General features: G+C 43.2%; 1 protein-coding gene across 2 annotated transcripts in view; it reads left to right on the plus strand.

Moving 5' to 3' along the window:
- PRPF18 (pre-mRNA processing factor 18) overlaps nt 1-13,208 on the plus strand; it is a 74,607-nt gene that overhangs the window by 3,236 nt on the left and 58,163 nt on the right. The window contains exons 2-3 of one of the 2 annotated variants that reach the window (XM_040343413.1): nt 6,746-6,823; nt 6,926-6,952. In XM_040343413.1, coding sequence (XP_040199347.1) covers nt 6,746-6,823; nt 6,926-6,952 — 105 coding nt within the window. The remainder of the gene's footprint in view (nt 1-6,745; nt 6,824-6,925; nt 6,953-13,208) is intronic. The other variant, XM_040343414.1, reaches the window with a different exon arrangement.

Below are 13,208 nucleotides of genomic sequence, written 5' to 3' on the forward strand. Positions count from 1 at the left end.
CTCCCTGCGCCTCTCATACTCCTCCTATTATAGTGTCATGCCTATCCTCCCTGCGCCTTTCATACTCCATTATAGTGTCATGTCTATCCTCCCTGCGCCTCTCATACTCCTCCCATTATAGTGTCATGTCTATCCTCCCTGCGCCTCTCATATTCCTCCCATTATAGTGTCATGTCTATCCTCCCTGCGCCTCTCATATTCCTCCCATTATAGTGTCATGTCTATCCTCCCTGCGCCTCTCATACTCCTCCCATTATAGTGTCATGTCTATCCTCCCTGCGCCTCTCATACTCCATTATAGTGTCATGTCTATCCTCCCTGCACCTCTCATATTCCTCCCATTATAGTGTCATGTCTATCCTCCCATTATAGTGTCATGTCTATCCTCCCTGCTCCTATCATACTCCTCACATTATAGTGTCATGTCTATCCTCCCTGCGCCTCTCATACTCCATTATAGTGTCATGTCTATCCTCCCTGCGCCTCTCATACTCCTCACATTATAGTGTCATGTCTATCCTCCCTGCGCCTCTCATACTCCATTATAGTGTCATGTCTATCCTCCCTGCCCCTCTCATACTCCATTATAGTGTCATGTCTGTCCTCCCTGCGCCTCCCATTATAGTGTCATGTCTATCCTCCCTGCCCCTCTCATACTCCATTATAGTGTCATGTCTGTCCTCCCTGCGCCTCCCATTATAGTGTCATGTCTCTCCTCCCTGCGCCTCTCATACGCCTCCCATTATAGTGTCATGTCTATCCTCCCTGCCCCTCTCATACTCCATTATAGTGTCATGTCTATCCTCCCTGCCCCTCTCATATTCCTCCCATTATAGTGTCATGTCTCTCCTCCCTGCACCTCTCATACTCCCCCCATTATAGTGTCATGTCTATCCTCCCTGCGCCTCTCATATTCCTCCCTGCGCCTCTTATACTCCATTATAGTGTCATGTCTATCCTCCCATTATAGTGTCATGTCTATCCTCCCTGCACCTCTCATACTCCTCCCATTATAGTGTCATGTCTATCCTCCCTGCGCCTCTCATACTCCTCCCATTATAGTGTCATGTCTCTCCTCCCTGCACCTCTCATATTCCTCCCATTATAGTGTCATGTCTCTCCTCCCTGCGCCTCTCATATTCCTCCCATTATAGTGTCATGTCTATCCTCCCTGCGCCTCTCATACGCCTCCCATTATAGTGTCATGTCTATCCTCCCTGCGCCTCTCATACTCCTCCCATTATAGTGTCATGTCTATCCTCCCTGCGCCTCTCATATTCCTCCCATTATAGTGTCATGTCTATCCTCCCTGCGCCTCTCATATTCCTCCCATTATAGTGTCATGTCTATCCTCCCTGCGCCTCTCATATTCCTCCCATTATAGTGTCATGTCTATCCTCCCTGCGCCTCTCATACTCCTCCCATTATAGTGTCATGTCTATCCTCCCTGCGCCTCTCATTATAGTGTCATGTCTATCCTCCCTGCGCCTCTCATTATAGTGTCATGTCTATCCTCCCTGCGCCTCTCATTATAGTGTCATGTCTATCCTCCCTGCGCCTCTCATACTCCTCCCATTATAGCGTCATGTCTATCCTCCCTGCACCTGGTGTAACATTAGCTGCATATTCAGCACTGCGCTACTTTAACTGGTAATTGTGCGGTCATGCAACGCTGTACCCAAATTAAATTTATGTCCTTTTTTTTCACACAAATGGAGCTTTTTTTTTTTTTTGGTGATTGGGGTTTTTTATTATATAAATTGAATTTTTATATCTATCTATCTCCAATAATAAAAAAATAAAAATTCTTCATTCAATTTGTCCAAAGTGTATACTGCTACATGTCTTTGGTTAAAAAAAAAAAAAAGTGTATATTGATCGGTTTGTGTGAAAGTTATAGCGACTACAATTTGGTATATACTTATATATATATATATATATATATATAACACACACACAGTATCTCACAGAAGTGAGAATACCCCTCACATTTTTGTGAATATTTTATTACGGTATTTTTTTCATGTGACAACACTGACGAAATGACTCTTTGCTACAATGTAAAGTAGTGAGTGTACAGCTTGTATAACAGTGTAACTTTGCTGTCCCCTTAAAATAACTCAATATAATGTCTAAACCACTGGCAACAAAAGTGAGTACACCCCTAAGTGACAATGTCCAAATTGGGCCCAAAGTGTCAATATTTCGTGTGACCACCATTATTTTCCAGCACTGCCTTAACCCTCTTGGGCATGGGTCTTCAAACTACGGCCCTCCAGTTGTTCAGGAACTACAATTCCCATCATGCCTAGTCATGTCTGTGAATGTCAGTGCATTACAAGGCCTCATGGGATGTGTAGTTCTACAACAGCTGGAGGGCCGTAGTTTGAGGATCCCTGCTCTTGGGCATGGAGTTCACCAGAGCTTTACAGGTTGCCACTGGAGTCCTCTTCCACTCCTCCATGACAACATCACGGAGCTGGTGGATGTTAGAGACCTTGCACTCCTCCACCTTCAGATTGAGGATGTCCCACAGATGCTCAATAGGTTTTAGGTTTGGAGACATGCTTGGCCAGTCCATCACCTTTACCCTAAGCTTCTTTAGCAAGGCAGTGGTCATCTTGGAGGTGTGTTTGGGGTCGTTTTTATGTTGGAATACTGCCCTGCAGCCCAGTCTCTGGAGGGAGGGGATCATGCTCTGCTTCAGTATGTCACAGTACATGTTTGCATTCATGGTTCCCTCAATGAACTGTAGCTCCCCAGTGTTGGGAGCACTCATGCAGCCCCAGACTCTGACACTTCCACCACCATACTTGCCTGTAGGCAAGACACACTTGTCTTTGTGCTCCTCACATGGTTGCCACCACACACACACTTGACACCATCTGAACCAAATAAGTTTATCTTGGTCTCATCAGAACACAGGTCACGGTTCCAGTAATCCATGTCCTTAGTCTGCTTCAGCAAACTGCAGGCTTTCTTGTGCATCATCTTTAGAAGAGGCTTCCTTCTGGGACGACAGCCATGCAGACCAATTTTGATGCAGTGTGCTGCGTATGGTCTGAGCACTGATAGGCTGACCCCCATCCCTTCAACCTCTGCAGCAATGCTGGCAGCACATATATTTTTTCACCAAAGACAACCTCTGGTGCAGGGACTCAAATTCTCTGGTCGTCTTTGGTGAGGCATGTTCTGAGTGGAACTTGTCCTGTTAAACCACTATATGGTCTTGGCCACCATGCTGAAGCTCAGTTTCAGGGTCTTGGCAATCTCCTTATAGCCTAGGCCATCTTTATGTAGAGCAAAAATTTTTTTTTTTTTTCAGAGAATTCTTTGCCATGAGGTGCCATGTTGAACTTCCAGTGACCAGTATGAGCGAGTGAGAGCGATAACACCAAATTTAACACACCTGCTCCCTATTCACACCTGAGACTTTGTAACACTAACGAGTCACATGACACAGGGAGGGGAAAATGGCTAACTGGGCCCAATTTTGACATTTTCAGGGGTGTACTCGCTTTTGTTGCCAGCGGTTTAGACATTAATGGCTGTGGGTTGTTATTTTGAGGAGACAGCAAAATGACACTGTTATAAAAGCTGTACACTCACTACATTACATTGTATCAAAGTGTCATAACTTCAGTGTTGTTGCAGATGAGCTTTGGAATGAGAAAGGTCGGCTTGCAGCTCGGGCATGGCGAGCTGCAGAAGAGCCAGCACAGCTCCCCCAGAGAAGTATTTCATTCCCAGACCCTGCTCGAGCATTGAGGATGAGAAAGAGTAGACAACGGCTGCCTGAGGAGAGGAGCCCTTTCACCGAACATCGGACCTACTGCCTGCTGTGTCTCAGCTAGTGTGAAGGGAAAGGCCCGTGCAAGCTTCTGCTTATATGCACATTGCTGTATTGGGGTCAGGCTCAGGTGAGTAAAGGGGTTGGGGGTGCTGAAGGGGAAGCTGCAAACTTAATGTTTAATTTTTTTTTTTTTTTACGTTCATGCACAGAATGCTTGAAGGTAAAAAAACCTTCAGCCTTTAGAACCACTTTAATCAGAGCGTAACACCACATGGCTGTTGGTAAATCTAAGACCTCATGCTCACTTAATTACATACTGTATTTAAAAGCTGGACCTTCCCGACAAAAGTTGGCGGAGAGGACCAGCGCAAAAATACTTGTAATGGGGATTAATGTACTTGTGTTATGTGCATACATGTGGAAATTCATTCGAGTGGCTGAAATAACTTATTAAAGCCCCATGATTGAATTTTTCATGCATACACGTGTATGCATGCATGGAAATGACTTAAATATACTCCTCCTGCTGCTCTAACATTACAAATCTAAACCAGGGCTCGACAATTTTCCAGGAACCAGGTTGCCATGGCGGCTAGAAATTGTGCCCTGGCTTTTGTCAGCCTATTGCCATAATCGGCTAGTGTGAGCAATTGCCACAGTTGGCTAATTCTGATGCCCTCCCAAAAGCAAACCCCCCTCCCCCCACTTTGGGTGCACTCTGTGATTGAGTTAAAGGGCCAATCACAGCGACCCCTTTCCATTTGATCAGCTGTGTGCAATCACAGCTGATCACATTGTAAACAGACTTGCTGGTTATTGGCAGTACTTTCCTCACACGCTGTCACAGGCAATTCTGACTGGTACATTTACACCGATAATCGGTGCCTATTAGTGAAAAAGAACAATTTTTGGAGTGCGGCTGTCCCAGCTTCTTCTCTTCTATAGGAGCCCAGTCTGTGGGTACCGTGGACTCGATGTCTGCTGGCACCCATTGATTGCACATGTAAACAAGGCAGTTTGTCCTTCTGTCAGAAGGGAAGACATTGATCCTGTGTTTCTGCACCTCCCCTACAGTGAGTAAGCACAACCTAGGCACAGAGTTAACCCTTTTTATCGAGTTTAATGTTAACCCCTTTCTTGTCATTAGTAAAGTGGCGGTGCATATTTTTTAGCACTGATCACTGTACTAGTATCACCGGTCCCCAAAAAGTGTCAGGTGTCCGATTTTTTTCTGCCGCTATAACGCAGTCCAGCTATAAGTTGCTGATCACCGCCAATACAAGTTAAAAATAAATAAATCACAGTCGCACAGTTTGTAGACGGTATAACTTTTGCGCAAACCATTATACGCTTATTGAGATTTTTTTTTATTTTTTTTTTACCAAAAATATGTAACAGTATACATATTGGCCTAAATTTAATGAATACATTTTTTTTTTTTATATATTGAGAATGTTTTATAGCACAAAGTAAAAATATAGGGCCAGATCCACAGTGAGAGTACGGCGGCGTATCTACTGATACGCCGGCGTACTTTCAAATTTCCCGCGTCGTATCTTTAGTTTGAATCCTCAAACAAAGATACGACGGCATCTGGGTTTGATCCGACAGGCGTACGGCTTCGTACGCCTTCGGATCGTAGATGCGATACTTCGGCTTCCGCTGGGTGGAGTTTGCGCCGTTTTCCGCGTCGGGTATGCTAATTAGCTATTTACGTCGTCTCTAGTCGGCTTTTTCCGGCGTATAGTTAAAGCTGCTTTTTTGCGGCGTATAGTTAGATTTGCCATGTTAAGTATGGCCGTCGTTCCCGTGTCGAAATTTGATTTTTTTTCTTTTTTTTTGCGTAAGTCGTCCGTGAATCGGGAAGGATGTAAGTCACGTCTAAGTTTAAAAAATGACGTCCGTGCGACGTCATTTCGCGCAATGCACGGCGGGAAATTTAGAAACGGAGCAGAATGCGCAGTTCATTCGGCGCGGGGACGCGCTTCATTTAAATGAATCACGCCCCCTAATCGCCGATTTGAATTCCGCCGCCAGAAATACACTACGCCGCCGTAACTTACGGCGCAAATTCGTTGTGGATTTGAAACAAAGCGAAGTAAGTTACGGCAGCGTAGCGTATCTTGGATACGCTGCGCCGGTGCTGATCTATGTGGATCTGGCCCATAATTTTTTCTAAGTTGTCTGTCTTTTTTTGTTTATTACGTAAAAAAAAAAAGGAAAAAAGCAGAGGTGAATCAAATACCATCAAAAGAAAGCTCTACTTGTGGGGGAAAAAAAGGACAAAAATATTATTTGGGTACAGTGTCGCACGATTGTCAGTTAAAGTAACGCCAAAAAATGGCCTGGTCAGAAAGGGGGTAAAACCTTTCAGTGATAAAAACATTTTATTTATTTTTTAGCAAAAATAAAAACCCAGTGGTGGTTAAATACCACCAAAAGAAAGCTCTATTTGTGTGGAAAAAACAAAACGATAAACACTTAATTTGGGTACAGTGTTGCATGACCGCACAATTGTCATTTAAAGTGTGACAGCGCTGAAAGCTGAAAATTGTCCTGGGCAGAAAGCGGGTGAAAGTGCCCCGGTATTAAAGTGCCCCGGTATTAAAGTGGTTAACCTCCCCACAGCAGAGCTAAAGTCTCTTTTTTTTTTTTTTCCCATCACATTCTCTGTGTGTAAACCTGTGTTGTGCATCTGTAAAGATACACATCAAGGCTACATAAGCGATGGGGTTTTGCCGTAAAAAATAAAGCTTTGCTCATTAAAAAATCCCCAAAAAACTGTCTCTAACTTTTGTAATGTATTGTTAAAAAAAATGATCGTGTCAGACAGCCTTATGACTTGGCTGCAGGTGTCTGTGGCCTGGAATCATTTCTTGCTTGTTGACCATTACCAGTGTTTATGTAGATTCATCTTTTCAAATGCAATTTTTTTTTTTTTTGATGTTTCAGGAAAATAAGAAGTTCTTTAAGCGTAGTGAACTTGCTGAAAAAGAAAAGAAAGCATACCTTGAAAGATGTGGATACAAGGTACTGGATTTCTTTCTGCAAAAAAAGCTCACTTTTTTTACAAGGTTTTCTTATCCTATTTATCTAACCCTCTTTCTTTGTTTAATCTGTCACAAATGTTAGCCTTTAAGTGAGAAGCCAACACAAAAGGTAGGAATGCTAATAAAATGGGAATGCATGTTTTGCCTCCAGGCACATTTTCCAAATGGCATTTTGATGTAGACCATTTTGGAAATGTCAGCTGCTGTCACTAGTGTGCTGTCATTTGGCTTGAGATGCTGAGCATGTAATGGCTTGATATGTCTGGCATTCATTTACTTGGACACTGGATCTTTTTATATGATTGTAATGCACCAATAGTAAGCACACTCTAATCTGGATTTTGACAGAAATTTCTGACTGCTTTGGATGTAATTAGTGGGAATGCTATATATCATTCCCAGTATTGTTATTAGTTTTTTATTATTAGTGGGAATGCTATATATAGCATTCCCAGTATTGTTATTCGTTTTTTAGTATTCTTATTATTAGTGGGAATGCTATAAATGGCATTCCCAGTATTGTTATTCGTTTTTTAGTATTCTTATTATTAGTGGGAATGCTATAAATGGCATTCCCAGTATTGTTATTCGTTTTTTATTCTTAATTTTATTTCCGTATGTTTTTTGGCTCTGCGTAACTTCTGCATACTTTCAGCTTTTGAGACCATTCAACTTTTAAAACGTGCATCTCTTTCAGCTAATGATAGGACTTCAACTTTTGTTGTACTATTTATACTTTTTAAAATGTTAAGCTTTTAGACACTTTTTTTTTTTTAACATTGAAGTCAATGAGAACATGCTTCAAATCCTTAAAACATTCTACCGCTACGAAAAGTTTCAGCTCCTTCATACTTTCACCTACAGACACCAAACAAACTTTAAAACGTTCACAAAACATTTAGCTATCCGGCTATATCTTTTCAAATGATGACATCATTAGAGCAGAGAGCTTTAAAAAAAAAAAAAAAAATGATCTTTATAGAGGGGGAACAAATTGCTCTCACGCCCACAAGATCTACTTGTCATACACAATTTATATATCAAAACGTAGGTATTGTTGTCTGGTTTCAGGCAATGCGCTCAGTTTTGTGATACACCTTTTACTTTTGGTTGCTGGAGCTTCTAAATGACAATAGTTGTATAAATCTCCCAGCAAAACACACACAGAACCTCTTTTTTTAAATCGCTGACATGCCCACATTTTTAAGTTTATCAACATAAATATAATATACCCATACGTTCACAAAGGCTTTGTGTTTCTAACGGTGAAGTCGCTGTTTTCGATGGCATGTACGGTTGTGGATTTATTAAGGTTTGTTTGAAGGATTCTCTCACTCATTAGGTGTGGGGATTAAAGGGGTTGTAAAGGTATTTTTTTTTCCCCCTAAATGGCTTCCTTTACCTCAGTGCAGGGGGGAGGGGCGACCAGGCAAATCAGGAAACTCTCTACATTGCAGATAGAGAAAGGAGCTGTGTGTTAGTGGGTGTCCTGCTCGCCCCCTCCCCCCTCCAAGAGGCTTTCTCCACACCAGGGAAAAAGCCTCATATTACTGTGTGTAGTTACAGGCAGAAGAACAGGAAGTGAGGGTTTCTCAGAAGAAATAAGGACATTTAAATGCAAAATGGAAGGGTGAGGTAAGTGAAAGAGAACTGCACTAAGGTAAAGGAAGCTATTTAGGGAAAATATTTTTACCTTTACAACCCCTTTAATGATCAAAGAGAGGCTTTATAAGTACTGAAGGAAAAAGATTATACTTTTTAAAATATTAAGCTTTTAGACACTTTTTTTTAACATTGAAGTCAATGAGAGCATGCTTTAAATCATTAAAACATTCTCCCGCTACCAAAAGTTTCAGCTCCTTCATACTTTCACCTACAGACACGAAAAAAAAATTAAAATATTCAGCTATCCGGCTGTATCTTTTCAGTTTGATATCTTTTACAGTTTTGTGAAAAAGCAGTTTAAGTTTAGTGAGTTTTTAAGAAAATGTTATCGATTAAACAGAATGTCTATGGAGCTGGGTTAGAGTGGATGATGTCATTGCTAGAGCAGAGAGCTTTAAAAAAAAATTCTTTATAGAGAGGGAACACCATTTTTTTTTTTCACCGGGTGACTCCTACCATAGTGACGCCACTGCAGTGGAGGAGATGTGGATTTTACAGTGGGGGGGGGGGGGGGGGGGGTGTAAATATATTACAGTGGGGGAGAATTTTTTATTAATTTTTTGCCGATCCGATTCGGGACTCTGATTCGAGGAGCGATCCGAACCGTGAATTTTTTGATCCGTTGCACCCCTACTTTCTTCCATTGACTGTCCTGTATAAATTCTTTAGACATTAATGGCTCTGTGTTAGAGCTGCACGATTCTGGGAAAAATGAGAATCGCGATTCTTTTGTATAAAATGAAGATCACGATTCTCAAAATTGTATTTATTTAAAGTTATTTTCAACACAACGGAGCTTATGTAGTTAAATACAGAATATGTAAATCTGACGGACTGTTTACATGTTAAATTTTAAAAGCCGCCAGCAAACCTGCTGACCTCACATGCTTGCTAATGTGAAAGAACACCTCTGATTTTCACATTTAACTAAATGTGAAAATCTGAGGCGTTCAGTCACATTAGCACGCATGTAAGGTTTGCTGCTGCTTTTAAAATTTAACATGTAAACAGGCACCTACCCCACCACACCTTTTGCTACCAAGCCACTCCTCCACCTACCCTGCCACACCTCTGCCTACCCACCGCCACGCTTCCCCCTAACGCACACCAGGGACAGGAGGACCCCAGTAACGTGCATACATTCCTCTCTCACATAAGCAGAGGCCGCCCACAATAATGTATACAGAGTCTGGGGCCTGCGCTGGTCGCGCTCACCTCACACGCCTCCTTCTCCCGCCTCAGGCCGGTGATAGTGAGCGGAGCTTCGAGCTCACATACATGACAACCAACACCTCTCCCTGCATCCCCTCCGCGACATTCTGCCCGGACGCGCCCTCTATTGAGGAGCCTGGCCAATCACAAGATACACAGCTGCCGGGTGTACCAAGATGGCCGCCGCTCCAGAGCTAGGCCGAAGTCGGGGACTTTCCTATGGCCACACCCGAAAATCGCGGGTCATCGCGAAATCGCAATTTACTTACGATTTAATCGTGCAGCTCTACTCTGCGTTGAGTTATTTTGAGGGGACAGAAAATTTCCACTGTTATACAAGCTGATCACTCACTACTTTACATTGTAGCAAAGTGTCATTTCTTCAGTGTTGTCACATGAAAAGATAGAAGAAAAGATTTACACAAATGCAAGGGTTGTACTTACTTTTGTTTTTTTTAAATCAAGAAAGAGGTTTATTGAAGCAAAAATAGTCAAACAATACTTTAGGATACATACACATACAGTATTATTACATTCAGGATAGTCATGTGCCGATTTAAGGGAAAGATAGGTAATCTTCGTGCAATTATGATTACTTGAGCTATATCAAACATGGGAGGAGCTTACACCCCCTTAACAGCAGCCAAGATAAGCCAAATTCTACATCTACTTCGGATATAATATTATTCAATTTGCATCCAGGCCGGCTATCCTGTAATACCCTATGCTCTGATTACAATAATTATTCAACCTACCCAACCATAGCTCAAGGAATTACACTTGCATTTGTAACAAGCACATTGATTCATAAACCACCTCCTGATTCTGATTCACTCGCCCCACACTCTGCTCCAAAAATCATAAACTATTTGAACGGTATTCATCCCACATTTTGCCAGCCCATCTCCACTCATCTCCTGCCTCTTTACCCCTGTAATAGCCTTTCCATGATCAATTGCGTTGGTCCCAGGCCTGGTATGTCCAACCAGGGTTGCCATAGTGAGTAGAATTTCTTAAGAGCATTTCTATGTTGGTACGTGACTTTTTCCCTTATCAGTAGGTTATTTACCAGCTTTACCCATTGACTCTCTGAAGGCACTCGGGGAGTGATCCAATATCTGGCGATGGCCTTGCGCGCAACATACAGTAGTCTAAGTACAGCTGTATGACCACTGGGAGACAACGAGGGTATCTCTAGGCCACCCAGTAAACACACCACCGGGTCATGAGGCAACGGAAAGCCATACGCCTGGGATATAGTATCAATAACATAGTTCCAGTATCGGAAAAGTTTTGGACACTTCCACATCATGTGCAGTAGGTCTCCCTCCTGCACATTACATTTTGGGCATATTGGGGAGTCCCGTATGCCCCATTTATGTAGACGAGTGGGTGTTCTATATACTCTATGAAGGAGAAATAGATGAGAAAGTCTGTGTTGCGCCGATACCGAAACCAGTGGGGCAGAGGTCAAACACAGCTCCCATGTATCCCCGTCAATGGGACCTAGGTCCGATATCCACCCCTTCCTACATGGTAGTGCTGATGCATCATGAGTTACATTAAGCAGTCTGGAGTATACTAGAGAAATCATGCCTTTTTTGTCTTTATTGAAAAGCACATCATTATGAAGGGGGTGCCTCACTAACGAAATTGGGGATAGCCTGATTTCTCTCTGAGCTGCGTGTCTTAGTTGTAAGTATTTATAAAACTGGGTTCTGTCCAGGCCATACTCTTCCTGCAGGTTAACAAAAGATTTGAGGGTTGGGCCACTAAACAATTGTGTGATATAGTGTATACCTGCATTTACCCAGGGCCTGAAGCCTTCTAGTTTAAAAAGTTCCCTGTAATAGGAGTTTTTCCAAATGGGAGTAAAGGGGCATACCCCCCTGACATTGAGACTGGAACGGACATATTTCCACAACGTATTCAATAGCACCACTGTAGGTATAGTCTGGTCCAAGTGTGTGAGCCGTGCTTCCAAGTGAGACGCCGCCGGAAGCATTGACCCCGACGGGAGTAGTATGGCTCGTATTGGGTCTCCGAGGTCTACCTCCCCCAGTCTCCTAGATGTTGGATTTGTGATGCTATGAAGTAGTAGCGGGCATGAGGTACAGCTAAACCACCTTGGTCCTTGGCTAATTGTAGTGTGGTAAGTTTTATACGTGCCACCTTGCCACCCCAAATTAAATCTCTGAACTGGGCATCTATCTGCGCAAACCACCTGTGAGGAATCCAAATCGGGGTATTATGAAAGACATACAGAAGCTGAGGGGCCCACACCATTTTAATAAGGTTCGCTCTGCCTGTAACCGATAACGGAAGTTTTTTCCAGGACACACATTTCTGTCTGAATTTTTGCAACAATGGTGCCAGATTCAAAGAGAGATATTGGGAAGGGTCAGGCGTAACCAGAATTCCCAAGTACTTAAACTCATTTACTACCACTATATCCCTGGCACAGTCCGGCAGTCTGTCTGTTAGGGGGTCTAGGGGCATAAGCACTGATTTGTTCCAGTTAATGCTGAAGCCTGATAGTTCGCCGAAGTCTGCGATCAAGGTCATCGCATTCCTCAGCGAATTCTGGGTGTCTCCCAAATACAACAGTGTATCATCTGCAAATAGAGAGATGACATCCCGCCCTGCACCCCTGATGAAGCCAGTAATGTCGGGTGAAGCTCTCATATGTATTGCCAAGGGCTCTAGGGCTAGGGCAATCAGCAGGGGTGACAAAGGGCACCCCTGCCGCGTACCCCGGAAGAGCCTGAAAGAGTCAGAGACCTCCCCATTAATTCTCATTCTTGCAGTCGGGGAGCTATACAGTAGTTGCACCCATTTTAGGAAGGATGGTCCCACCCCAAATCTACGCAGAGTCTCCCAAAGATACGGCCATTCAACACTATCAAATGCCTTGGCCGCATCTAGAGAGAATATAGCTCTATTGCCTGGGTTGTCCACCGGCACCTGTATGTTTAGGAATAGCCTACGCAGATTTTGTGCTGTGGACCTCGTAGGGATGAAACCCGACTGATCCCTATGTATTACTTGATGAATACATTTGGAGAGTCTGGTGGCCAGAACTCTGGCCAGCAATTTAATGTCAAATGTCAAGAGAGAGATCGGTCTATAGGAGTCTGGTGAGAGAGGATCCTTGCCAGGCTTCAACAGAACCACAACCAGGGCCTCATTCATAGATGGGGGTAGTACTCCAGTTTCGAAGGCTGTATTATAAACTTTTAATAAAACGGGGATGAGTTGCTCAGAGTATCTGCAATAAACCTCAGAGGGAAGACTGTCAGCTCCTGGCGCTCGCCCATTATGTGCCTGCGCCAGTGCCTCCAGAAGTTCCTCACTAGTAAGGGGAGCATTAAGCATGGCTACGTCCGACCCAGGAAGTTTTGGTAGCTGATATTTATCCAAAAAAGAGTGCAACTGTTCGCTAGTGGGACTGACCTTAGATGAGTATACGTTTTGGAAAAATTCTTGAA

This window comes from Rana temporaria, chromosome 3 (assembly GCF_905171775.1).
Source record: "Rana temporaria chromosome 3, aRanTem1.1, whole genome shotgun sequence".
NCBI classification, from domain to species: Eukaryota; Metazoa; Chordata; class Amphibia; order Anura; family Ranidae; genus Rana; species Rana temporaria.